General features: G+C 41.6%; 1 protein-coding gene across 5 annotated transcripts in view; it reads left to right on the top strand.

The window, feature by feature from the left end:
- Positions 1 to 27270, top strand: part of USP54 (ubiquitin specific peptidase 54) — a 121120-nt gene that overhangs the window by 63198 nt on the left and 30652 nt on the right. For all 5 annotated transcript variants that reach the window (XM_081955246.1, XM_081955247.1, XM_081955243.1 and 2 more), the window contains 7 exons: positions 2223 to 2369; positions 2574 to 2723; positions 7499 to 7664; positions 15712 to 15882; positions 16805 to 16936; positions 17085 to 17450; positions 21822 to 22047. In XM_081955246.1, the coding sequence (XP_081811372.1) occupies positions 2223 to 2369; positions 2574 to 2723; positions 7499 to 7664; positions 15712 to 15882; positions 16805 to 16936; positions 17085 to 17450; positions 21822 to 22047 (1358 nt within the window). The remainder of the gene's footprint in view (positions 1 to 2222; positions 2370 to 2573; positions 2724 to 7498; positions 7665 to 15711; positions 15883 to 16804; positions 16937 to 17084; positions 17451 to 21821; positions 22048 to 27270) is intronic.

Below are 27270 nucleotides of genomic sequence, written 5' to 3' on the forward strand. Positions count from 1 at the left end.
TTTGGTGCTCTCTGAACTTGTTGTTTCCTTACAGACGTTTCATTACTAGCCAGTACTGCTGATGTTACCTAGTTTGGGTAATGAAACATCTACAAAAAACAATCAAGCTCAGATAATACCAACGGCCTTTCATTTTAGCTCTGAATTACAAATATTCTCCTTTGTTAGAAACAGTTTAATACATGCACAATATTCCTTTTAACGTTTAGTTATATTTGAAAATTTGTAATATATTTTATTTTTTGTTCAATTTATTTGATAAAAGATATAGTTGACTTGAAATAAAATAAAATAAAGAACTACAGCAGACTTTTATCACCTATCACACAGTTAAATAAGGATTGCTGACTGCAGTGTTACAGATAAAGCAACAGGATGGATTTATATTTAGGAAAATGTGATAGTACTTACTATCATTCATTTGGTTTTCAGCCCCTATCATCACGATATAAATCTATCTTGCTGTGGGGCTACTCTAAGTGGGTTCCTCCTATTTATACTCTAGGTCTGTGCTGGCGAACCTATGGCACGCGTGCCACAGTTGGCACACAGAGCCCTCTGTGTGGACATGCATGCTGTTGCCCCAGTATAGACGAAATGTTGCCAGACATGCAGCAAAACAAGCAATGGGCAGAACAGGGCTCTGATTGGTGGATGCAGTTTCGTTTCATGCCTCCCATTTAAGTTGATAGACAGCCAGGGTCCTGTTTGCAAATGGTCCCCGCTCCTTTCTTTCTATTTCAAAAAACCCTCCCCACCCTTTCGCTTTTTACACTCCTGATTCCCTCCGATAGTCGTTTGCTTGCCTTCTTTCAAAAATTACACTAGCAAATAACCTGTGCATTGATGAGACCTAATTGCAAAGAATGGTGTGTGTGTAAGACTAGACTAGACTGCTCTCTATCTCTGCAGCAATAATGGATCCCTTGCTGACCACCTCCTCGCCCTGTGTTTGGTCCCCTTGGTGTGTTCTTTTCCTGTGGCTCATATCATATGCAGAGTGCCTTTCAAATCAATCCCAGAACAATAGAAATGAGAAAAGAACTCTCTAGCTTTGCCCTTCTTCGGTCCATCTCCCTCCCGCCCTCCTGTGCCACGGTGATCACCTCATTTCCCTGCCGTATTCCCATGAGGATTATTCCCCCATCTCTTTTCGGGAGTCCACCTGATCTCCCTTCTAAGGCTAGCTGGGCTCTGCTGCCTCCTCTTATCCTCCCCTCCTCCTGCTCCCCACACCAGTGGAATCACCAGGTAAAGGGAGGTGGGCTGACCTGGGATTTTGGTAGGATGTCCAGAAAAGGTCTGCCCTGTGGAGGGGGAGTGCGGCAGCACCCTGCAGATGCTGAGACCTTCCCTCGCCAGAAGGACTTGGCTGACCAGGTGCAGGAACAAGGAGCCATTGCGAGGGTGGTGTGTGCATGTGTGTATTGTGTGAGAGAGTGACTCAGCTTGCTTCTCTTCTCCTAAGTTTGCAGTCGCTCTCAAAAGTTCAGTTTGTCCTCCAATTGCCTGCGTAGATCCTTCTAAGAAGAGTTCACTGGCTTTGTTAGGGTTTGGGAGTGTGTGTGGAGAGAAAGAGAGAGAAAGGGATGGAAGGAAAGAGAGAGAGAAACAGAGATAGAAAGAGAGAGGGGGAGGGAAAGAGAAATTGAGGGGGAAAGAGAGAGGGAGGGAAAGAGAAACAGGCAGAGAGAGAGAGGGAGGGGAAGAGAGAAAGAAATAGGGAGGGAAAGGGGAAAAGAGAGGGAGGGGAAGAGAGAGAAAAAGATAGAGAGAAAGAGAGAGGGAGGGAAAGAGAGAAAGGGAGAGGAAGGGAAAGGGGGGAGGGAAAGAGAGAAATGATGTTACAAAAGTTTTTCTTTTTTTATTGTTGCTAAACATATTTCAAAAAAAACGAAGGGGCATAAAAGTGCATTTATCATGTTCTTCTTAGAACAACTAACTACCATTATTTTAGATAGTAAAACCTCATTATTCAGGTTGAATTTGTGATAAATAAATGGGTTTTGGGTTGCAGTTTGGGCACTCGGTCTCTAAAAGGTTCACCGTCACTGCTCTAGGTGGTATACTCCTGCTTCTTCCACTGTACAAATCAGTTGCATTTTCAGAAGTTTTTGTCTGAAACCAAGATACGTCATTGTTATCAGGAGATGAAGGCATATAATACTAAAAAAGGAATGTTTAAAACCATCAGGAATTAAATACATTGGATTTCTTTTCAGAGCAATTGTGGAGAAAAAATTCGGATACGCCGAGTATTGATGAACTCCCCACAGATCATCACCATCGGACTGGTCTGGGATTCGGATCACTCAGATTTGGCGGAGGATGTCATTCATAGCCTGGGCACTTGCCTTAAACTGGGTGATGTGAGTCTTAAATCTTATGGCAATATGTGCATTCTTGTTTGACTGTGCTACTGTCCTTCATCTATATGTGCACGTCCATGTTTGTTTGTTCTGGATTTATTTCAAACATTTTTCTTTCAGCTTAAATAATTACTTTTCAGTAAGTGCATTTAGGTTTTAGAGAAATGCAAGAATTGTACTGAGATTATTCTTCCCTCCCTTAAGCTGTTCTTCAGAGTAACTGACGACAGAGCAAAACAATGTGAATTGTATTTGGTTGGAATGATCTGCTACTATGGAAAACATTACTCCACCTTTTTCTTTCAAACAAAGATTCGAATGTGGATGTATTTTGATGATGCCCATGTTAAAGAGGTAAGAAATTTAGAGAGAAAAGAATAAAATGTTTGGATAGACACCGTCTATCAGAATTGTTTTTAGATGAGTTGATAAACTTCCAATTATTTGCAGGCAGTTTATGGTGAAACATTCCAGAGAGGTTGCATCTGCTGTTTCTAAAATATCAAAATGACCTGAACACATTAGTTAAGAGAGTAGGGCAGGATATATGTTGTCTGCTATGTTTCATTCTGTCATGAGTTGTTATGGAAAGATCAAACAAAATAACATTAGGATCCAGTACAATGCAATGATGGTAAGGCAGAAACTTTCCAACTCTTCTTGGGAGAAGAAGCGAATATCATAGATCAGGTGTGTCTAGCCCATGAGTTGCGTGTGTTCCTGGACAGTTCCTAATGTGGTCCCATAAGATCATAAACTTGTTAACATTATTACGTTGTTTATGTACCATATTTTTCGGACTATAAGACTCACCTCCCCCTCCCCCCCAAAAAGTGGGTGGAAATGTCTGTGCATCTTATATATTCCAACACACACAGCCGCATCCCGTTTGCATCAAAAACAGGCCCATTTTTGGCAAAAATGGAATGTGTGAAGGGTTTGGGAGGCCTACAGAGTGTTCCTGGGGGCGGGAGAGGGCAAAAACTGGACGCATAGTAGCCAGAAACTATTTTTTTCTTGTTTCCTCTTCAAAATCTTATATTCTGGTGCATCTTATAGTTTACAAAATACAGTACAATTTATGTTTTATACGCAACCCAAGACAATTCGTCTTCACTCAGTACAATCCAGGCAAAAAGTTGGACACCTGTGTCATAAATAAGTAATCTTTTATTTACTCTTCACTTATTTTAACCTGGATGCTTTCTATAGGGTTAACTTTTAGAGAACAGGGTCTTTTATCATGACCCTGGGAATACTGTGATTTGGGGGGATAGTGGTTGTGTGTGTACATATACTTATACATAAAAGGTAAAAGTTCCCCTCGCACATATGTGCTAGTCGTTCCCGACTCTAGGGAGTAGTTCTCATCTTCATTTCAAAGCCAAAGAGCCAGTGCTGTTCAAAGACGTTTCCGTGGTCATGTGGCTGACATGACTAAACTCCGAAGGCGCCCAGAACGCTGTTACCTTCCCACCAAATGTAGTCCCTATTTTTCTACTTGCATTTTTACATGCTTTTGAACTGCTAGGTTGGCAAAAGCTGGGACAAGTAACGGGCGCTCATTCTGTTACACGATGCTAGGGATTCAAACTGCTGAACTGCCAACCTTTCTGATCGACTAGCTCAGCATCTTAGCCACTGAGCCACTGCGTCCCTGATACATATACATATACACACACACGTATATATGGCTTTTTAAAAACTTTTTCTCATACTTGAATGCTTACAGATTTTTATTTTTTTCTCTTCAATATTTTCTATGGGCTTCTTTATTTTTTCTTATAAATTGCTAGCCTTTTAAAAATGTTCCTGATCTGGGGAAATAATAATAATAATAACTCAATACAATGCAATACAACACTATACAATAGCAGAGTTGGAAGGGACCTTGGAGGTCTTCTAGTCCAACCCCTGCCTAGGCAGGAAACCCTATACCGTTTCAGACAAATGGCTATCCAATATCTTCTTAAGGACTTCCAGTGTTGGGGCATTCACAACTTCTGGAGGCCAGCTGTTCCACTGATTAATTGTTCTAACTGTCAGGAAATTTCTCTTCAGTTCTAAGTTGCTTCTCTCCTTGATTAGTTTCCACCCATTGCTTCTTGTTCTACCCTCAGGTGCCTTGGAGAATAGTTTGACTTCTTTGTGGCATCCCCTGAGATATTGGAACACTGCTATCACGTCTCCTCTAGTCCTTCTTTCTATTAAACTAGACATACCCGGTTCCTGTAACCGTTCTTCATATATTTTTGTCTCCAGTTCCCTAATCATCTTTGTTGCTCTTCTCTGCACTCTTTCTAGAGTCTCCACATCTTTTCTACATCGCGGCGACCAAAACCGAAAGCAGTATTCCAAGTGTGGCCTTACCAAGGCATTATAAAGTGGTATTAACACTTCACGTGATTTTGATTCTATCCCTCTGTTGATGCAGCCTAGAACTGTGTTGGCTTTTTGGCAGCTGCTGCACACTGGTGGCTCATATTTAAATGGTTGTCCACTAGGACTCCAAGGTTCCTTTCACAGTTACTACTGTTGAGCAAGGTACCACCTATACTGTACCTGTGCATTTCATTTTTGTTGCCTAAATGTAGAACCTTACTCTTTTCACCATTGAATTTCATTTTATTAGATAGTGCCCAATGTTCAAGTTTGTCAAGATCCTTCTGTATCTTTAGCCTATCTTCTGGACTGTTGGCTATTCCTGCCAGCTTGGTGTTATCTGCAAATTTGATGAGTTCCCCATTTATTCCCTCATCCAAATCATTGATGAAGATGTTGAAGAGTACTGGGCCCAAAACAGAGCCTTGGGGTACTCCACTGCATACTTCCCTCCATGAAGATGCAGTTCCATTGAGGACTACACGTTGAGTGTGGTTGGTCAGCCAGTTACGAATCCTTCTGGTGGTGATGCTGTCTAACCCACATTCTTCTACTTTATCTAGTAGTAGGTTATGGTCTACTTTATCAAATGCCTTACTGAAGTCCAAGTAAACTATATCGACGGCATTCCTCTGGTCCACTAATTTTGTCACATTATCAAAGAATGTAATAAGATTAGTCTGGCATGATCTGTTTGGCCAGACTAATCTTATTGCAACAATATTCATTTTATGCTGGCTAGGAATTACCTAAATTTTGCAAACCTGCATCAGTTTTTTAATATAATTATGTTAGTATCACAAACTAAGATCATCATTATGCAAAGATGTAAACTGCTATGATGACTACTTCCAATTCAAAAGATTCTTTTCAACCAGGAGGGGTTGAATAACACAAATATTATCCTTTACTGGAAATATTTTAAAACATACACAATATTCTTTTCAACATTTACTGATATTTGAAGAAATAAAATAACCACAATAGACTTTTATCTGCCATCACCCAGTTAAACAAAGATTGCTGACAGCAATGTTACAGATAAAGCAACAGGATGAATTTTTATTTAGGAAATGGGATGTGATTCCTGCCTTAGTTCTTAGTAAGAGAAAAGGGTTTTCTTATTCATTTGGTTTTCAGCCCCTATGCATCACCACAGTATAAATGGTTAGTTAGTTAATTTGGGGGCCATTGAGTCATAATGAGGTACTTGTGCACTTAATTTTAGTACTAGCTTATAGCTCTTTTAGGGAGAATCTTGTACTTTATTTTATTCTGTATAATTTATCTTTATCTTTGCCTGCTATTTCCCATGATGTTTTTATCCATCAGATGTGCATTGTAGATAAGTTTCTGCTTACTGAATAGCACCTCAGTGGAGCAGTCACTCCATTGTTACAACACACAAATTTAATATTTTTTTCCTCAAATCTACAGGACACCTAGTAATCTCCAGATCCATAATTCAAAAATGTTTCTTGTTCTTCTCTCATTTTTTTCAAGAGCTAGGTTTCATAGCCATGTGTTACCACTGGAAAGAAAATTGTATTAACTATTTTGATCTTCATTATAATAGATGCATCCTTTCTCTTCATGATCTTGACAAATCTGCATTGTCTTCTTCCATAGGAGGAATCTTAACTATGTTTTGTCCATATTTATCTATTTAATAGTATTAGAAACCAAATCTACTACCTTCCATTCTTTATTGTCACATGTATTGTTCATGAACAATGCTGGTTGAACAATACTTTTAGCGCCATAACATTTAACATTATCCCAGATTTCTTACTTTCATTTTTAGTGTCATTATGACCAGAGGTGGTATTCAGCTGGTTCGGACCGGTTTACCGCAGCAGAAATCGCAAAGCGATCAGGCGCGCGCTGGGCAAACCGGTCGTAACAAAATGTGAAACCCACCGCTGATTATGACTACAGGTTGATGTTAATAAAATGTCTGCAAAAACACACAAAGTGAATAAATGTATATTTGGTTAGATATTTCAGAATTGATACATCACTTCCACATAAATTGTCCAGTACTCACGTTGTTCAGAAAAAAATTGTCCGAAATATTTGTATGTTTCTATTTGTTGAAAATGATACAGCTCAATTCTGATCTATCCTTTCAATCTCTTATCAACTTTATGTTGGAAGCAGGTAAATCTGACCTTGAGGAAGATGGGCGCTCTATACACATGAAATGTAAATAAATACATATATACATACATAAAATAAATTGGAAGAGGCAAGAAACTGAAAAGAACCTACAGAACTTTCAATAGATAACTAGATTAGGAAGTTATGAAAAATAAAAATTTACTCACAAACTGAGCTATGCTAAGAGGCTGAATACACACACACAAACACTCACACAGCTCTTCATCGTGTACTTTTGCTCTACAAACCACAATAGGATGAAATTACTTGCTGCTGCTTGTTTTCAGACAGAGATCCTGGAAATTGAGTCTCTGTAAATGCTTGCTGTAAATGCTATGCTTTGTTTTGTAGTATGTTTTGTTATTTTAAGTTCTTAATGGAATAATCTTAAAGAGCTTTTTGAAGTTCTTTATCTTAAACTGGTACTGGCCTTTAATGTAATATTTTGTTTGTATGTAATTAATATGTTACTTACATCATAACAATTGTTTCCCATTGTCCGTTGGATCATCTATTTGTTAAGACCAATGTCATTGTTGTACTTAATTGTATCAAAAATGACCCCTCATTACTTAAAATATTTTCAGATAGGCCCTAAATGGAAAGATGTTGTTACTAAGTGCATTAAGGGTCATTACCAACCCTTGCTACTACTTTATGCAGACCCAAGAGGAACTCCAGTATCAACCCAGAATCTCTCCACACAGGATTTACCACAATATAGCAGAACTTATTATGATAGTGAAGATTCAGGTAATCTTTTGAAGTTCCTCATGTGTTTTTATAGTAATCAAGATACAGTATATGATATCAATATTAATGGTACTGGCAATAAGTAAAGACTTGTGAACTATCAGATACCAGAAATCAGAAAAATGGCACAGAGGTGGAATTTAGTTCTTTGCCTGCCTAAAATATAGCAAATTATGCAAAAATAGCTTCATACATTGTACAGAAATTCAACTATTTTGGATACCATGTGTATTTTTGTACATACAGTAGAAAAATTATTAGAGGATTAAATATTCTAAAGACCTTTATGCTTTATTTTTCATAAATCATAAATATATGGTGGCTATTGAATTACCTGCTAAATATCTGCTTTTACTGGAAGCTTTCAAGAAGAGACTGGACAGCCATCTGTCAGAAATGGTATAGGGCTGGGATGGCGAACCTATGGCATGCGTGCCAGAGGTGGCACACAGAGCCATTTGTCAGGGCACGCAAGGCGTTGCCCTGTCAGCTGGCCAGCGGCAGCTGAGTTCAGCCTTTTTTAAAGCTATTTTTCGCCCCCCCCCCCCAGCTCCAGAGGCTTTATAGGAGCCTGGGGAGGGCGAAAAGAGTCTCCCCCACCACCCCCGGAGGCCCTCCAGAGTCTTCAGGAGCTTCCCTGAAGCCTCCAGAGTGCAAAAAAACGGCCCTATGGGCAAACTGGAAGTTCAGGAACGGACTTTTGGTTTGCTCATAGAGTCGGTTTAAGCCATCCAGAGCCTTCAGGGACCTTCAGGAGGCTTCCCTGAAAGCTCCGGAGGACTAAAAACAGCCCTATGAGCAAACTGGGTCGTTTTTTGCCCTCTGGAGCCTCAGGAGGGGCTCCGGGAGGGGGGAGGCTTTTTTCGCTCTCCCCAGGCTCCTATCTCCTAGTAGGTGGAGACATCATACAGGCATGGGTATGACTCCGTCAGGATCAAATACGACTGGGTCTACAAGTATTAAAGACATGCGCACGAGGCTCCTCCTCCCAAGAATAGACTCAGTCGATCCTTCGATTAGCTGTGTCTCTTTATCTCTCCTTGTTAATTAATTCTTTTCAAACTAAAATTATTCCAAAAACTTCCAATTTTTTTTCTATTTGGCTATCTTTCGAAATTCTTTCAATTGGCTGTAAATTCATTCGATTCGTAGCCTCTAGGGGCTTCTGCCTCACTCTAGGTTTCCTCCACACATGGCAGGGAATGCTTGCGGCTAGCCAATGGGAATTTACCTCCGGTTCTGCCTTTCTGTTCATCGCTGCTGCCCCTCCGCCTGAAGAGCCAATTGCTGCAGCCATGCAGCCTAAAGACTTTAAAAAGCGATCTCATCGCCCTCGCAGCCTGCAGCTTCTCCAAAGCGTCGTAGGCGCCGCCGCTCTTATTGCTGCCTCAGCAGCGTTCCTCCCTTTCGCCTGTTGGCTTCACTTCCAGCCTTCCGACAGCAAAGCGGCAATTTCTGCTGAGTGCTAAACTGCCAGGCTGGTTCGCTCCCTCAGCCCTTCCTCAGGGCCCTATTTACTCAGCCCTTCCTCTGGGCCCTATCTATTCAGGTAGCCATTTTGTTTGGGCGGGAAACCTATGGTGGCCATTTTGTGTGTCTTCAGTAACCGTGAGTAATGCCAACCATGAAACCATGTTATCTCAGGGGAACGATCCCTCTTCTCCCGCCATTATTCCTGCTCCAGCTCACTCTGAACCCAGAAGCAAAAAGAGAACCAATGCTTCCCAACCTTCTTCAACCAAGCCTGCTAAGGCCCCTAGGCCTGTCCCTCCGCAGGAGGCTCAAAATAATAATAATAATAATAATAAATTTGGATTTATTAGTCGCTCCCTTTCCAAGTAGGACTCGGGGCGGCGTACAATGGAGCATATAACATAAAAATATATAATAACACCAAACGTACATACATACACAACACGCATACATACACGGAGGAGGAAGCAAATTACATCAATAGACAGTTAAAAATCTACTTTAAAATACCCCAATTGTAAAAACCCAATAAAATTAATATTTAAGAACCATTTAAAAAACAGTTTGGAGGAATGGGAAAATTACGATTGCGATTGAGCCAGGCCAGATAATTGAAAGAGGTGGGTCTTCAGCTGTACACGGAAGGAGCGGAGATCGGAAGTAATCCTGATGTCACGGGGGAGGTCATTCCATAGGGCTGGGCCCATCACAGAGAAGGCTCTGCTCCTGGGTGTCGCCCCCCGGCACTGTTTGGCGGACGGCACCCGGAGAAGTCCCTCTCTGTGTGAGCGAATTGGTCGTAGGGATGTGTGGGGCAGGATGCGATCCTGCATATAACTAGGCCCTGTGCCATGGAGCGCTTTAAAGATCATAATCAAAACCTTGAAACGCACTCGGTAGACCACAGGCAGCCAGTGCAGCTCGCGCAGGAGAGGTGTTACAGGGGAGTATCTAGTCCTCCCCATAATCACCCGCGCGGCCGCGTTCTGGACCAACTGTAGTCTCCGAGTGCATCTCAAGGGAAGCCCCATGTAGAGAGCATTGCAGTAATCCAGGCGAGACGTCACTAGCGCATGGGTGACTGTGCGTAGGGCATCCCGGTCCAATAAGGGGCGCAATTGGCGCATCAGGCGAACCTGATGGAACGCCTCCCTTGCCACGGCTGTTACATGGTTATCCATGGACAGCCGGGTATCTAGGAGGACGCCCAAATTGCGCACCTGTTCCATGGGGGCTAGTTGGACGCCCCCGATGGCCAGAGATGGAAGCACCTGGTTGAACCGGGAGGCCGGAAGCCACAGCCACTCCGTCTTGGAAGGGTTGAGTTTTAGTCGGTTGCCATCCATCCAAATGTGGCTATCCCTGGCCCAGACATTGACAAGGCCTCTGATTCCGCTCCACGAAAGGCCACTTCTAAGACCAAGCATGGCTCTGCGCCATTCTTGCCCCTCGGATTTCCCCCCCAGTAATTGTCCATCCTACTGAAGATCTCTCTACTAATACTGATGGGGATATCTACCCCCCCACCTCTCCTTTAAACCTGGAGGATGGGATTAGGTTTCAAGTGGACTATGATTCTGAGGGGGATGGTAGTGTCACCCCAGACATAGATGTGGGTTCTCCTCCCCCCAGAACTGCTTCTGTCAATCCCAATGATATTGCTGACATCATAGCAGCAGCTATTGAACGAGGCATTGCCGCAGGCCTCCAACATCGGGGTCCGGCTACCACCACCCCTCAGTGTTCTACTTCTAAGAAATCAAACAAGGGCAATTCTTCCCATTCTCAAGGGGCTGTTTCTCAAACTACCACTCAGCCTTCTGCTGCTGATTCTGAGGAACAGGTGACCCGTGATTCCAACCTTTTGGATGATGAGGACTTGACACCAGCCCCTTCAGCCTTACTGGGCCTCTTCAAGCCTGCCTTGTTTCGCTCCTTCTTGTTCAAGACCAAAAAAGTCTCTGGCATCCAAGCCTCAAAACCTTCCTCTACTGCAGAGATTGACAAATCTGACACCACGGATCCGCTATTTCCTCGACCTCCTGTTGAAAAAGATGTGGTTCCCTCCCCAAAGCTGTTCTTGGAAGTCATTCAGAATCAGTGGACATCTCCAGGGGCGGGGCCCCTCCCTTCTACATTGGGCAAACAATTGTACAATGTCAGTCCAGAGCTTTCTAAGCTGTTGGAAGTTCCTTCCATTGACCTATCTGTGGTTTCTCTGTCATCTCCCAATGCAGCTACCAATGCTCCAGAGGACGCGCTCTGTCCTGTGGACAAACACTTCGAACAATCATTGGTCAAAGGTCATCAGTCTGCCGCATGGGCGGTCAGGGCTGCCACTTCCGCTTCCTTTTTCAACAGGGCGGCCCTCTGTTGGCTGAAGCAGATGCAAGACAGAATTCCTTCAGCTGATTCCCACTCTCACCAGGACACCAACAAGCTCAAAGCGGCAATGGAATACGCTGCTGATGCCTCTCTGGATGCAGCTCGTTTCACTTCCAAGTCGATGGCATCTTCAGTCACCACAAGACGTCTCCTATGGCTGAAGCAATGGCAAGCGGAGGCCAGAGCAAAGTGGCATTTGGCATCTGCTCCTTTCTCTCCTGGTCTGCTCTTTGGCCCACCTTTGGAACCTCTCTTAGTAGAGTCCAAGGATAAACGAAAGGTGCTTCCTTCTGCCAGCCACAAAACATAATCTAAACCCTCTTCTTTTTTCTGTAGGTCATCCTTTCGAGGGGCGGATGGGGGTTTTGCCTACCCCAGTCCTCAACGCCAGGCTCCCCCAAGACAGGGCCATCCATCTCAGGACAGATCCAACAGCATTTCTCTTACAGGAAGCCCTTCAAGGGTGGCTCCAACCACTCCTTCCAAAAGCAGAAGTGATCTTTCCGTGGACCTCCCTATTGGGGGCCACCTGTCAGCTTTCGTCGATCATTGGGATGACATCACCCATGATGCCTGGATCAGGCATACTATCCGATTTGGCCTTTGACAGTACCAAAAGGCATCTAGTTGAACTTGTATTGGTCATCTCCTCCAAATTCAGGCCACTGAGGAGGTGCCCCCTGACCAAAATGGGCAGAGGTTTTATTCACGTCTCTTCATAGTGCCTAAGTCTTCAGGGGGCTAGAGGGCAATCCTCAACCTCAAATTTTTAAACAAATTTATAGTCTATAGGAGGTTTAAAATGCACTCTGCTATCCATTTTAGAGAGCATTTGGCCTAACGACCTCCTCTCCTCGGTTGATCTCACAGAGGTATATCTCCAAATCCCTATTTTTCCTGATCACAGGAAGTTCCTCCATTTTTCTTACGCAGGCAATCATTTTCAATACCATGCCCTTCCATTTGGGTTGTCCTTGGCCTTGAGGGTCTTCACTAAAATCCTTGCTGCACTGGCTGTCCATCTTAGTTCTATGCTGGTTAGAATTCTCTGTTACCTTGATGATATTTTGTTACTGTCCAGGTCCCTACACCAGGCTCACAGAGACATCCAGATCACTCTTCAGACCGTAGAAGACCACGGCTTCCTGGTCAGCTTGAAGAAAAGTCACCTGCAGCCAACAACTCACCTCATGCACCTAGGGGCAGTGATAGATACCTCTCTGGAATGGGTTTTCTTATCACCAGAAAGGCAGATGAGCATTCACGATCTGGTCTCATCCACCAGAGGTCAGCAGAACATTCCTCTCATTCACCTGTCTCAACTCCTGGGGAAACTGGTGTCCTCCTTCAACATTGTTCCGTGGGCCAGATTCCACAGTCGCCAGCTCCAATGGTTTCTGTTACAGTTCCAGAAGGCAGACTGCAGTTGCTTGATGCACAAGGTTCGTCTAACCTCAGAGGTAAGCCGGTCCCTTCGCTGGTGGCTCTCCCCTGCCTTAGAACAGGGCTCTCTGTTTCGCGACAACCCCCCCCCCCCACGCATCACTCTAACCACAGATGCGAGTCTGCAGGGATGGGGAGCTCACATTCTGTTGCAAACAGCCCAAGGCCTTTGGTCACGCTCCAACCAGAGGAACAGTATCAACTGGTTGGAGCTGAAAACTGTCCTTCTCGCCCTTTTTCACTTTGAACATCTTGTGGCCAATGCGCACATGCTCGTCCTTATGGACAATACCACTGCCAAAGCGCATATAAACCGGCAAGGGGGGAGACAAAGTCCAGACGGCTAATGGCCTTGTCCTTTCAACTGGGCGCCTGGGCGGAAACCCACCTATTGTCTCTCTGGGCCGAACACATTTCGGGGGTCCAGAACACCCAGGCAGACGGCCTCAGCCGCATGCACATCGACCCGGCAGAGTGGACCTTGCGTCGGGGAATCTTTCATCAACTGACCGTCAGGTACAGCCTTCCGGTTCTCGACCTCTTTGCCTCACAGGGCAACAATCAACTGCCACGGTACTTTTCATGGTACGTGACTCAAGGGGTGGAGGGAGCCGACACTCTAAGGTGCCAATGGCCTCCAGGCCTTCTGTATGCTTTCCCCCCGATCCCTCTCATACAACGAGTGGTGCGGAAAATATTGGTGGAGGAGGAGGCAGAACTGATCTTAATCGCTCCTCGGTGGCTTCGCAGACCCTGGTTTGTCAATCTACTGAACCTCTCGGTAGCCCCACCGTGGCAGCTTCCTCAGTTTCCCTCGTTGCTTCTTCAAGGGTCGTTCCAACATCCCAACCTTCCTTGGTTACGTCTAACCTCTTGGAGGTTGAGCGGGAGGCTCTAAGGACTGCCAATCTGTCTACTGAGGTTATTCACACAATTCAAGCCTTCAGGCGCTCTTCTACTAATCGCATTTATGATGCCCCTTGGACACGGTTCTCTGTCTGGTGCCATAGAAAGGGCATTGTTCCTTTACAGTCTTCTGTCCCACATATTCTCCACTTTCTTCAACAGGGGCTGGATCTCGGACTCTCGCCAAACACTCTCCGCCGTTAGATTGCAGCACTGTTCTCCGTCCTCTCCCTGACTTCTGCACAGCCCCTTTCTCACGACCTGCTTATCCGTCATTTCTTGAGAGGTGCCACAAACATCAATCCACCAACAATCCACAGGTTCCCAACTTGGGATGTTTCCAAAGTCCTGGAATCTTTAAGTCAGTCTCCATTTGAGCCTTTGCATTCTGTATCCTTATATGACTTTAAAGATGGTTTTTCTTGTAGCCATAACGTCGGCAAGGCGTGTTTCTGAGTTGGCAGCATTGTCCATCAGACAAGATTTATGCATCTTTCATCCAGATAAGGCCGTCCTCCATCTTGATCCAGCCTTTGCACCTAAGGTAAATTCTGTATTCCACAGAGCCCAGAAACTGGTGCTTCCCGATTTTTGTCCTCACCCATCCCACCGGCTGGAACATAGGTGGCATTACCTTGATGTACGTCGTGCTCTACGTGTTTACATTAAACGAACTGCTGTTTTCAGGTGCTCTGAAGCTCTTTTTGTGAAATTCCAGCCGGGAGGTTAGAAAGGCCCCAAAGCCTCTTCTTCTGACATTGGTCATTTGGTTCGAGCTGCTATTTCCAGGGCATATTCTGCACTCTCTCTGCCGGTTCCACCTGGCATCACGGTGCGCTCTACACGCAGCACGGCCACCTCTGCTGCCTGGTCATCTCAAGCTTCTTTGGAGGAAGTCTGCCGAGCGGCCACTTGGACTTCTATTTCTCCGTTCATCCCCCATTAAAAGCTCGATAGATATGCCTCAGCAGATGCTTCATTCGGATGGCGTGTGTTGCAGCGAGTGGTTTATTCTTAATGCTTCTTATATCTTTTTCAATTCCCTCCCGATGGGACAGTGGGCTTTGGTATGTCCCAATGCCTGGATGATGTCTCCACCTACTAGGAGAATGGGCATTGGTTCTTACCTGATATGCCCTTTCTCAGGACGGTGGAGACATCATCCAGCCCCACCCTTTTCATTTGGCTTAATCCTGGATTTTTCTCTGTTTCTTACCTTGAGGAGAGATAATATCTATCGTCTCAGACTGTTTACACAGCAGTCTATAAGTCACTCCTTCATCTATTCTGGGGAGGAGGAGCCTCGTGGGCGTGTCTTGCCCATGACCTTGATGATGTCTCCACCGTCCTGAGAAAGGGCGTATCAGGTAAGAACCAACGGCCATTCTATGTTCTATGCAATCCTTATCTGTAATGTCTGGAGATGCAAGTCTCTTTACTTCAGTCCTTCCTTCCAGCTTTGGTCTCTAAGAGAAAGACTGACGTCTCACGGCAAATGCTAATTGTATGGATTTCTTATTTCTTCTGATAATCAGAATTGCTGGAAGTAATTCAGTATTGCTGGACAGGAAAGAAATATTTTATAATTTGACCCTTTTTCTCAACATTACCTTCAGATAACTGGCAAAGAGAATCTATCAGGTTGTTGAATGCATGCATACAAAAGGATAATGGAGATGGATTGCAAGATGTATACACACACAAATACAGCCTTTTAGTGCTCATTGAGCAACTTTTATTCTCTTAAAAATGTAAATAGAAATTAGGGTAAATGTATTTACCCTAATTATGTTAACATTTTTCTCATTTTCTCAATTCTTACGCTCACTATTTTTAATAGGACGTGAACCTTCTATCTCAAGTGACACTAGAACAGATTCTTCTACAGACAGCTATCTGCATAAACATTCCCATCATGAATCTATGGTCAGCCATTTTTCTTCTGATTCTCAAGGAACTATCATTTATAATGTGGAAAATGATATGGTTTCGCAAAGCAGCAGGGACACAGGTAAACTTTTTTAAATTTAGGGATGAAAATCATAGAATTCATGAGTAATAAACTCACTGGGATGTTGGCACAAAACAAGCACTGAGAACATATTCTTCAACGTTCACTGGCAAATATTTGATTGCTGCTTCAGTGATCTTTACCGTTGACTGCAATGACTAAGGAAATTAAAGTTCAGAAATATCTGAAACTTCACATGTTGGTTTCAGTCAGTTGAAAAAAGAGAAAATACTGTTTTCATTGTTCTTTCAGTAAGAATTCTCTTCTGTTTACAGTGCTCATGTACCACCAAAAGAAAGTTTTTTTTTCTTTTCATTCATCCTTTTTAATTTAGTGTGATAGAAAGATGCAAACAAAGCACAAAAGATTAAAGAGATATCGAAACTAACTCTGGCTTGTTTCTGTTTACATTATTTATTCATGAGGATTCCTATTCTTGCTCATTGTAGAATTCTCAAAACCTCCCCATCCCAAACGATTATTTCTCATTCTCTTAAAACAGGTAGCCTTGTTGCTGTCAGGGGGCTTTTTTTTTAAAAAAAATCGTTTATCAAGGTCACTTGTATTTATTAAAGTATCTTAATTATTAAACCCCCAACTGGGGTTCTGCAAAATCCTAGAGTTCCAAGAGACGCCACCAGGTTCTATAAGAGATGTTGACTGGGAAAAACAGATATGCACAAAGGTGCAATATCCTGCTTTCAATTCCTGTAGGTTCTCTATAGAATTTATAGAAATTAATGTTAGTTTGATTAAAAACCTTTATTCTACATATAAAATAAAACTAGGATTGTTTTTAAAAAATTAATTTTCAAACATTAATGGATAGTTTTTCTATCTAAAGTCTGTGAGAATGAACAAAATCTTTTTTTAAAAAACATTGAACTATAATTTGTAATGTGTTTTACATCTTTTCTTTCAGGTCACCTGACTGATAGTGAATACAATCAGAGACATACTTCCAAAAAGAGTTCTCTGACAGACCGTAAGAGAAATAACAACAGGTCTAGAAAGAAGGGGGATGAAACACAGTCATCTGGATATCACAGTGAAGGTAAAAATGATTGGATTCTATTATTTGTGTTTATCAAAGTTGGGACTGGATTACTTTTTGGACTGTATCAGTTCAGAAATTTGATGAAAACAGTCTACTGAGGATATTTATATTGTTTACATAGTATTATTTTGCTCTTAAAACATAGGAGAGACACTGAAGGAGAAACAGGTCCCCAGAACGGCTTCTAAAATGTTGAATGGTACCAGCAAACTAAGAGAATTTAAAGAGACTGTTAGCAACATGATCCACAACAGGCCTTCACAGTCACATCAAGGCTCCCCTCATGGGAAGAATCAGACTGAAATCCAGTCACTACCCAGAACTTTGACCATTAAGTCTCAAGACTGGGAAATAGACAGCAACAGTAGTGAGTCAAAGTCAAGTTCTTCTAGCAAGTACCGCCCACCTTGGAGACCCAAACGAGAGCCACTAAATATAGACAGCATCTTCAGTAAAGAAAAGAGAAAACAAGGTGGCTACACCCAACTCAGCCCCTTCGCAGAAGATGCAGGTAAAAATGGGCACGAGAATGGAATGGAATATATACATTTGTTTATTGAGAGTCATTGATACTATCCAAATAAATATTTTTTTCTACATATCAGTAAGCAAAGAAAAAAAAATTGAGCTGTCAAATGATATTTAAAGGTTAACATTGAATATTCAGTTGTGCTTTGGTATTCTGACTTTATGAATGAAATAAATAGTAAAACAAAATAACATGGATGAGAATGTGTCTTAAAATGGTTGCAAAGGCTCTACATCTGTTTTCTTTGTGATATTTTTTGTAACTTTTTCCTAATGTAAATAATCAACAAACTGGAAGTGTCATGTAAGCCATCAAGTCCAACGACTCATTCATATATCCACATTAAAATATCCCAAAACAGATTATAGTAAAAAGCCAGTGAAATAGAGTCTACCCCTGCTGGTAATTGGTTCCAACAAATCACAGAATGCTGTTTCTTCTGCAAAAATAGTGAAATTGGCTAATCCTACAAGCTTTAAAATGTATTAATTTAAAGAAAAAAAAACTACTTGTGCAAAAATGTTAAAATGTTAAAAAATGCTAAGGTGATGTCTGAAAAAGGGTGGTATCTAAATTCAGTTTGGATAAATGTCTGTCCAGCAGTATATCAATTACATAAAAAGATAAGAGACGTGAGGATGTTTAGAAAATATTAGAAGTAAAGTTGAATAGATTTTTGCAAGGATGAGAAAAAGTGGATATACACTTATGTGCACAATTAATAGGCAAATTGTATTTTTGAGGATTAATTTTATTATTTAACAATTACAGTGCTCTCTGTCAATCCAAAATGTTAATAAACCTCAAACCTGAATATTTAAGAAAGGAAAAATGAGGTTTTGGCTTTCTTAGAAGAATATCTATGTGTGCACTGTCAACGCCTAAGGCGTTTCCATGACTACTATCAACTTGAGAAGGGGGGGGGGAAATGCCATGCATACTTTTGGCCAGAGTAAAAGTCTCATATTTCTGTACTGGGATGTGAATGCGCATGTCCAGAACCCTGCCATAACGTCCTGTTGGAGAATGTGATTGATGACCTCAGCCAGAGGGGAGGGGGCACAGGGGTAAAGTTCAGACGCCATTAAGTGTGATTTAGTTTCAGCTACAGAGAAGTCCGTGCCAAGATGTTAGTCCTAATAAATGAATGGGGTTTTTTTGAACTTTGTTTCGGGGCTCGTAAATTAATTAGGCCAACTCTTGGAAACTTCACATGCACAATTATTGGACATCTATTAGTGTGCAGAAGTATTATGCAACTAAATGAAAAATCACTCGTTTATTTTCATCTGTTAAATTGAGAATAATAAACAACTCAAAAAGAACAAATAAACATTTCTGACAGTTCAAAAAAAAATATCAGTGAAACAATATAGCCACCCTTCTTTTCAGTAACAGTCATATGATTTCCATTCATGGAGTCTGTCAGTTTCTTGATCTGTTGACGATCAACTTTTTGTGCAGCAGCAACCACAGCCTCCCAGACATTCTTCAGAGAGGTGAACTATTTTCCTTCACTGTAAATATCCCATTTAAGAGGGGCCCACAAGTTCTCAATAGGGTGCAGGTCAGGTGAAGAAGGGGGCCATGTCATTATTCTTTCACCTTATAAGGCCTTTACTGGCTAGCCACGCAGTGGAGTACTTTGATGCATACAATGGAGCATTGTCCTGCATAAAAATCGTAGTCTTCTTGAAAGATGCAGACTTTTTCCTGTACCACTGCTTGAAGAAAGTGTCTTCTAAAAACTGGCAATAGGAAGTTGATTTTGAGTCCATCTTCAACCCAAAAAGGTCCAACTAGCTCATTTTTAATAATACCAGCCCATACTCCATCTCCATTTTGCTGACCTCTTGAGTTGAAGTGGACCTCTGTGCCCATTGCTGATTCAACCACAGGCCCATCCATCTGGTGTGTCAAGAGTCACTCTCATCTCATCAGATTTGACAAATCTGTCTTCAGATATTTCTTTGTTCAGTCTTGCCGTTTCAACTTCTGTCCTGTTCAGTGGTGGTCGGGTTTCAGCCTTCCTTACCTTGGTCATGTCTCTAAGCACTGAACACCTTGTATTTCTGTGCACTCTAGGTAAGTTGCAGTTCTGGAATATGACAGCATTGGAGGATAATTTGATTCTTCTCAAATCTTTGGCAGTTAATGTGCATCTTTTTTTTCTCAACATGTTTCTTGCAACCTTGTTGACTATTTGTAACAAAACATTTGATGGTTCTGTGATCACGCCCTAATATCTTAGCAATTTCAAAAATGCTACATCCCTCTGAAAGACTTTTTACAATTTTTTACTTTTCAGAGTCTTAAATCTCTTTTTGGCCCATTTTGCCTGAGGAAAAGAAGCACACCTTGATATAGGGTGTTGGTCTCCTTAGGACACATTACACAAATACACATACTTCATGTGCTTATATCCTCTAAGCATTCAAGTTTATACAGCTTGGAGGTGGAAATATGCATTAAAATGATATGGTTGAAATACTCACTTGCCTAATAATTGTGTGCACTGTGTATAGCATTGGAAGAGATTTAAATCTGTCTTTTGATTCAGCAATTTTATTATGCAAAACTAAGTAGTTGTACTCACATTATCACACAAAATAAAAAAAAAATAAGTAAGCTACATTATAGCCTAACATTATTGTGAATCTAACTCCCCGAGTCCCTTTGGGGAGAGGGGGCGGTATAAAAATCTAAATAAAAGTAAAAAGTAATTATGGATTTAAGGTGGAATTTAAGATGGGCAGAATAGTACCAGTTTTTTTGGCAAACGTTTTTTTCAATTAATTTATAGCCTTCCTTTCTGTCAAAAACTCAAGGAATGCCAGATTTAACATTTTCCTTCAGCACTCCTCCAGGGCAGGTATAAGAGAACACCAATAGCAGAACGGGTTTGTATATGTAGTAAAGAAAAAGTGGAAGATATCTCACATGTTCTATTACACTGTGAGCTATACAGAGTTTGTAGGTCTGCACATATTCTCCCCTTATTAGAGAAATTGTCAGGGAGGACAGACAATTTTTATGTAGGCTTTCTCCTCCAGGACACAAACCCGGCTACCACGTATGCAGTGGCAAAGTTCTGTGTTGCTGCAATGTCCAAAAGAAAAATATTGTTCACAGAAGTATAGTTGTCATCTTGTACCAATTATTTGGACATATATCTAACAATTTCTGGACCATTGTATTTACTCCCATACTTATCGGCTTTGCACCCAAGTAAACCAGGGAGTGACCCGAACAATTTGAGACCATGTATGTTATTATCCACTTTTAACATCAATACTTTTTAATTATATTTTAAGGTCAGTACTTTTCAACATATTGTAAAAAGTAATGTGTATTGTTGGTCTTTGACCGTAATAAAGATTTATACTTACTATACAAAGAATGTATGTAGAACTCCCTCCTCCAATTTAACTCACAACATCAACCTTGTGAGGTAAATTGGCTGACTACTGTGTTTCTCCAAAAATAAGACCTGAGGACATTATCCGACAGCAGCTGCAGCCCACCTGCCCCTTGGCACACTCTGGGACTGCACAGACTGTGCAGTGCAGATGAGTTGATTACCTGTCCAAGAAGACGGTGGCAGAGGTGCGGGGTGAGACATGCAATCCAGATGCACTGCACGGGCTGCGGGAAAGCCAAGAGTCGGTGGGCTGGAGTGAGCAGTCGGCTGTGGGAGACTCATCTTCGTATGGTGGCATCAGCAGCAGATGGAGGCAGAGGTGCAGGGGGAAGGCAGGCAATCGCGGCATGCCACACGTGCTGCAGGCAAGCCAAAAGACAGTGGGACAGAGTGGGCAGACAGACGTGGGAAGCTTCATGTTGCATCTCTCGGCTTTCCTGCAGCCCACAAAGTGCATCCTATTCACGTGCCTCTGCCGCACCTCTGCCTCCTTCTGCTGCTTGTGCCACCGCGAGAAGATGATCCTCTTGCGGCCAAATGCCTGCTCCAGCCCACCGACTCTCAGTTGTTTTTCAGCCCACGCAGTGCCTCCAGATCATATTCCTCCACCCACATCTGCCTGCTGCTTGAACAGGTAATTAATTCACCTGCGCTATGCAGACTGCGGTTGCTATCAGCCCCTGTGCCATCGCCATCTCTGATGCTGGCCTGGCTGATGACGACCTTAACTAGAGCTTATTTTTTGGGATAGGAGTACGCTAAAAAATCAAGCAAGGGCTTATTTTTGGGATGGATCTTCTTTTTGGGGAAATGCGGTAGAAGTGACAGTGAGCTTCTGGAGCTCAAATTTGTGCTTCCATAAACTGAACTGTATTGGAATACTAAGTGAAAGAATTACATTTACCTTTTCCTTCATATAATATCTTTGTCAGCCAAAGAATTTATAAAAGATGAGCTGAAGGAGCCAACATGTGAAACAAGATCAAGGCGGTCCAACAGGTATAAGCACTGGACTTTAGGGCGTGGTGCACATCACAGGATGGATCAACATCCTCATCTGATTCAAAGGATGGAATCTGGGTATGAAAGCAGTGATCGCAATAGCAACAGTCCAGTCAGTCTGGATATGCCTTTGTCAGAGAGCTCAAATACCTCTAGGTATGTTTCATTAAAATATATTTTAATTATTCTAACATTGTTCTTAAGTATCTTAATACATTATTTTATTGTGAAATGGGAAATTATTAAGAACTACCGGGTTTCGCCCAAAATAAGCCCTAGCCCCTAAAGTAAGCCCTACTTAAGATGTGCAGCTAGTCGGCCGCCCATTCTGTCCGTGTTGGTTGCTGCCAACACGAGCTGAGTGGATAGGTGCCACAGCCACAAAGCAAGGTGGGGGGGGGGAAGAATGAAACAAAGCAGGGGGGGGCTGGAGGATGAAACAAGGCAATGGAGGGGTAGAGGACAAAATGAAGTGGGGGTGGAGAACGATGCTTCTGTTTGCTCACCGCCACAACAGAGCAGGAGGCTGAGCGACACACCGGTGCCACGGCCATTAAGCAAAGGGGTGGAGGATGAAGCGAACCCTTCCTTTCTTCGCCATGCAGCCAAGCTTGGATGGGTAGCCTTTTATAGTGGCTATAAAAAGTGTAAAATATCTAGGAAATTCACAGAGTTTTGACATGTAAAGAAAAATCAGACCAAGGCAAGATAAATTACTTCAGAATTTTTCCCATCTTTAACATAACATATAAGTTGTACAATTCAATAGAACAGGACAACTCGCTGCAGTAGAAGAATTACCATATTTTTCGGAGTTTAAGATGCACCGGAGTATAAGACGCACCCAGGTTTTGAAGAGGCATTTTTTTTAAAAAAGTAGGTAGGTACATAGAGGGATAGAGAGGAAGAGAAAGAGAGAAATACAGTCGGGAGGGAGGGAGGGAGAGAGAGTAGTTAGGTAGGTAGATAAAGGGAGGGAGAGAGAGAGATAAAGAGAGAGAGAAATACAGTAGGTAGGTAGGTAGGAAGAGAGAGTGTAGATAGGTAGGTAGGTAGGTAGGTAGGTATGTAGAGGGGGGGGAGAGAGAGAGAGAGAGAGAGAGAAATGCAGTAGATAGGTAGGGAGAGAGAGTAGGTAGGTTAGGTAGATAAAGGGTTAGAGAGAGAGAGAAATAGAGAGAGAGAGAGAAATATAGTAGGTAGGTAGGGAGAGAGAATGTAGGTAGGTAGGAAGGTAGGTAGAGGGATATAGAGGGAGAGAAATAGAGAGAGATTGAGAGAAATACAGTAGATAGGTAGGGGGAGAGAGAGTAGGTAGGTTGGTAGGTAGACAGAGAGAGAGAGAGAAAAATAGAGAAATACAGTAGATAGGTAGAGGAAGAGAGAGAGTAGGTAGGTAGCTACAGTATATGTAGATAGAGGGAGAGAGAGAGATAAATACAGTAGGTAGGGAGGGAGAGAGAGAGTAGTTAGGTTGGTAGGTAGATAAAGGGATAGAGAGAGAGAGAGAGAAATAGAGAGATAAATACGGTAGGTAGGGAGGGAGAGAGAGAGAGAGAGTAGGTAGGTAGGTAGATGTTTCCAGGTGTATTTATCTATGTGCTGGAGAAGGAAATCACTGACAACCTGAAGTGCCTAAAACTTATCAATCACTTAAACAGCTTTCCGAAAGGGGAAAAAAAGGTTTTGCACTCTGCAAACCTCCCCAAAACGGCCCATTTTTTGCGAAAACGGGCCTGTTTTTTTTCAAATAAAAGGCATGTATAGCCGGGGGGGGGCTTGCAGAGTGCTCCGGGGGGGGGGCAAAAAAAAGCAAAAAATGGCCCATTTTTTCGTGAAAACAGGCTGTTTTTTGTAAAAAAAAATGCATTCATAGCCTTATGAAGGCTTATAAAGTGTTGCTGGAGGGGGGGGGGCAAAAAACGGCCCATTTTTTCCTCATTTCTGCCCTCCCCAGCCCTCAGGAGCTTTCTGAAAGCCTCCATAAGGCTATGCACGGCCATTTTGGTGAAGAGGCGGGGCTTCAGGAGGCAAAAAATGCTGTATTCAATGTATAAGACGCACCCAGATTTTCAGCCTCTTTAGAGGAAAAAAGGTGCGTCTTATACTCCGAAAAATACGGTACACTAATATCAAAGAAATGGTGGAATAGAATCATTAAAGAAAGTATGCAAAAGGAAGGACAAAATGAAATGTAAATGACAGAAATTAATATATTTCCATTATTTTAAATACTTAAATTGAATTGTTGTTTTGTCCTACAGCAAGTTGGGCGTGACGAGTTGTCCCATTCAGTTTTCAGGTCACCCCATATATTTTCAATTGGATTTAGGGCTGGGTTCTGGCTGGGTCATTCTAAAACTTTGATTGTTTTCTATTGAAACCATTCTTTTGTTGATGTGGAGGTTTTCTTTGGGCTGTTGTCATGTTGAAAGATGAAATTCATCTTCAACATTTTAGCAGAGGCCTGAAGGTTTTGGGTCCAAATTGGGACTGTTCATAATTCCTCCCATTTTGACTAAAGCCCCAGTTCCAGCTGAAGAAAAAAATACCCAAAACATAATTCTGCCATCGCCATGCTTCACTGTGGGCAAGGTGTACCTATGGTGATCTGTAGTGTTGCTATTGTGCCCAACACACGTTTTGGAATTATGGACAAAAAGTTCAACCTTGGTCTCATCAGAGGCATTTTAAGTCAATCTGGTTAAAATAATTATTGACAAGTTTCACTCCATATGCCTTTGAGATGTTGTGGACCTTAACTGCCTAAATTCTTAGCAATGGCTATATTAGTTGGGGAATTCTGGCAGTTGATGTCCACACATCACAAAGTCATCCAGTTTGGGAAACAGTGACCTATGAGGATTTATAAAAGAACAATAATGTCAACAGCATCTGCATTAAAAAAATAGGGGATATTTGATTAATATAAAGCAAAAACACTAGGCAATATAATAAACCAGAACTAAGAAACCCATTAAATGAAGGCATTATGGTCAAATTAACACAACAAATGTAGCATTGAAAAAGCCAGAAATAAAATGGATGCTATCAATTGATGCTATCCAACTGAACTCCAAGAGATGACAGTCGCTTGCCATACGTATAGAATATGTATATTTTAGCACCAGAATTTGGAGATATTATTGTCCCTGGCCAGTAGTTAAAATAAGAAATCATCTCACTTATTACTTGTGGGATAGTCACCCAACTTTTTAGTTGGATGGTGTTGACTTGCCATAGTCCATTTCTTTCTTCAGTTCTCTTTAAGAAGAAAGCAGTTATTGAGTGCTCAGAATGCTCCTTTCGTTCATTTTCATAAGATTGAAAGTGGAGATCAAATGAGCTATGGCAGCCAGGTCTGTTTAAGAATTTATCATGTAAGTTGAAGCTTGTGGAAGATTTATTTGTCTAGAGCAGGGGCGTCCAAACTTGGGAACATGGCATGGCTGGCTGGGGAATTCTAGGAGTTGAAGTCTACAAGTCTTAAAGTTCCCAAGTTTGGACACACCTGGTCTAGAGAAATAGACCAAATTATGTCTTGAGTGAAGGAGAATATAAGTGTCCCAGGATAATGTTACAGGATCCAATCTGGGACTGGATCACCGGGACCAGAGATTTGTCTTCTGAGCTTTTGGACTCGTGCTGGAACCCATCCTCAGGGAACTTCTCTCTAGCAAAGTATGTTCTTTGGGCTATTCTGTGTGTGGTATTTATATGGTGCCTGATTGTGTGTGGGCTTTTAGTTGTTGATTGGGGTGTTGATGGCTGGCTATGAAGATATTGGTTGTTGTTTCCTGGTGCCTATTGAGGGTGGTGGTAATACAAGCACTCTGTGCAAGAAATGGGTGCTCTTTCCAAAGATTCCAAGGATTGTTTCAAAGGGAGAAATTACTGTGACTCCTTAAATAATCTCTTAGGATGCTACAGGAGCAGATTCTTGGAAAGTCTTTTTTTTCTGGCTGTTTTTCATTTATTTATGGTCTCACAGTGAATCAGAATTTCCCCTCTATGAATGTAAAAATACTATTATCTACTCTCAGTATTACTCTTTATTATGAGATATGAATAATCGAAGTTTAGAGCTTATTTTTTATAAGCACAGAGGTTTGTAATTAAACTTTTGTTTATATAAAAGAGAAACTATTTGGTGTAGCTATATATTTTGCTGAAGTAATTTAAGGATTTTTTTCATATATTTATTAGTGGTAAGAGGTTTTCTTATCCATGACAGTAAGAGACTTTTGTAAATACAGGTAGTTCTTGACTTACAAAAGTTCATTTAGTGGCCACTTAAAGTTATAACAGCACTGAAAAAGTGACTTATGACCATTTTTCACACTTACAACCTTTGTAGCAGCATCATGTGATCAAAATTCAGATGCTTGGTAACTGTTTCATACTTACGACCATTGCTGTGTCCCAAGGTCATGTGATTACTTTTTGATAAGTAAAATCAATTGAGAAGCCAGATTCACTTAACAACCGTGGTACTAACTTAACATCTGCAGTGATTCACTTAACAACTGGCAAGAATGTTGTAAAATGGGGCAAAGCTCACTTAACAAATGTCTCATTTAACAACAGAAAATTTGGGCTCAATTGTGGCCATAAGTCAAGGACTACCTGTATTAAGAGAGAAATAGGTAAATCATTACCGAGAGATAGTTTTAGTTAAACCTTTTTTTCTAACTCCTTGTTTTGTACTTCAGACTGTTCTAGTAGGGTTGAACTTTGGCTTCCTTTAAAACAGGGGTGTCCAAACTTGGCAACTTTAAGACTTGTGGAAGTCCACAAGTCTTAAAGTTGCCAAGTTTGGACATCCCTGTTTTAAAACATAAAATATCATATATGAAATACATCATCACTTTAAATTTATGGCAGTCATCTTGTAGAATCCCTATGATTTCTATAAAGAAAGTCTGTACAAACCAACTTAACACAGTATTAGTATTTAATTTTCATAAAGCATTTTTGTAGTTCCAGTATAAACAGTTTTATAACTTCTAAAAAAACTATTAAAAAATGACAAAAAACATATTTTTCATATTTTCTTTAAAAGAGCTGTCATGCAAAAAGATTGGCGATCAACCATTGCAATATCTGAGAATCCAACTTCTACCTTGTGTAATTATTTTCAAAAATATATTCAAAATTTATGATACACTTTTAATCTCTGTAATAAAGAAAAGTTGTTCTCAAATGTATACCTGTATAGTTAGTTTTAACTACTTAGGTAGCTTTTTTCTTTAACTATTACACTGCCACATTTTACCTCTACAAGAAATTATTTTTCCATTTCATTTTTCTTTGAGAAATATTGGTGATTTAATATAAATAAGCAACGCAAAAATTTATTGATGCTCTTAAAATATATAG

The sequence above is a fragment of the Natrix helvetica genome, assembly GCF_964273705.1.
Source record: "Natrix helvetica genome assembly, chromosome: 5".
NCBI lineage: Eukaryota > Metazoa > Chordata > Lepidosauria > Squamata > Natricidae > Natrix > Natrix helvetica.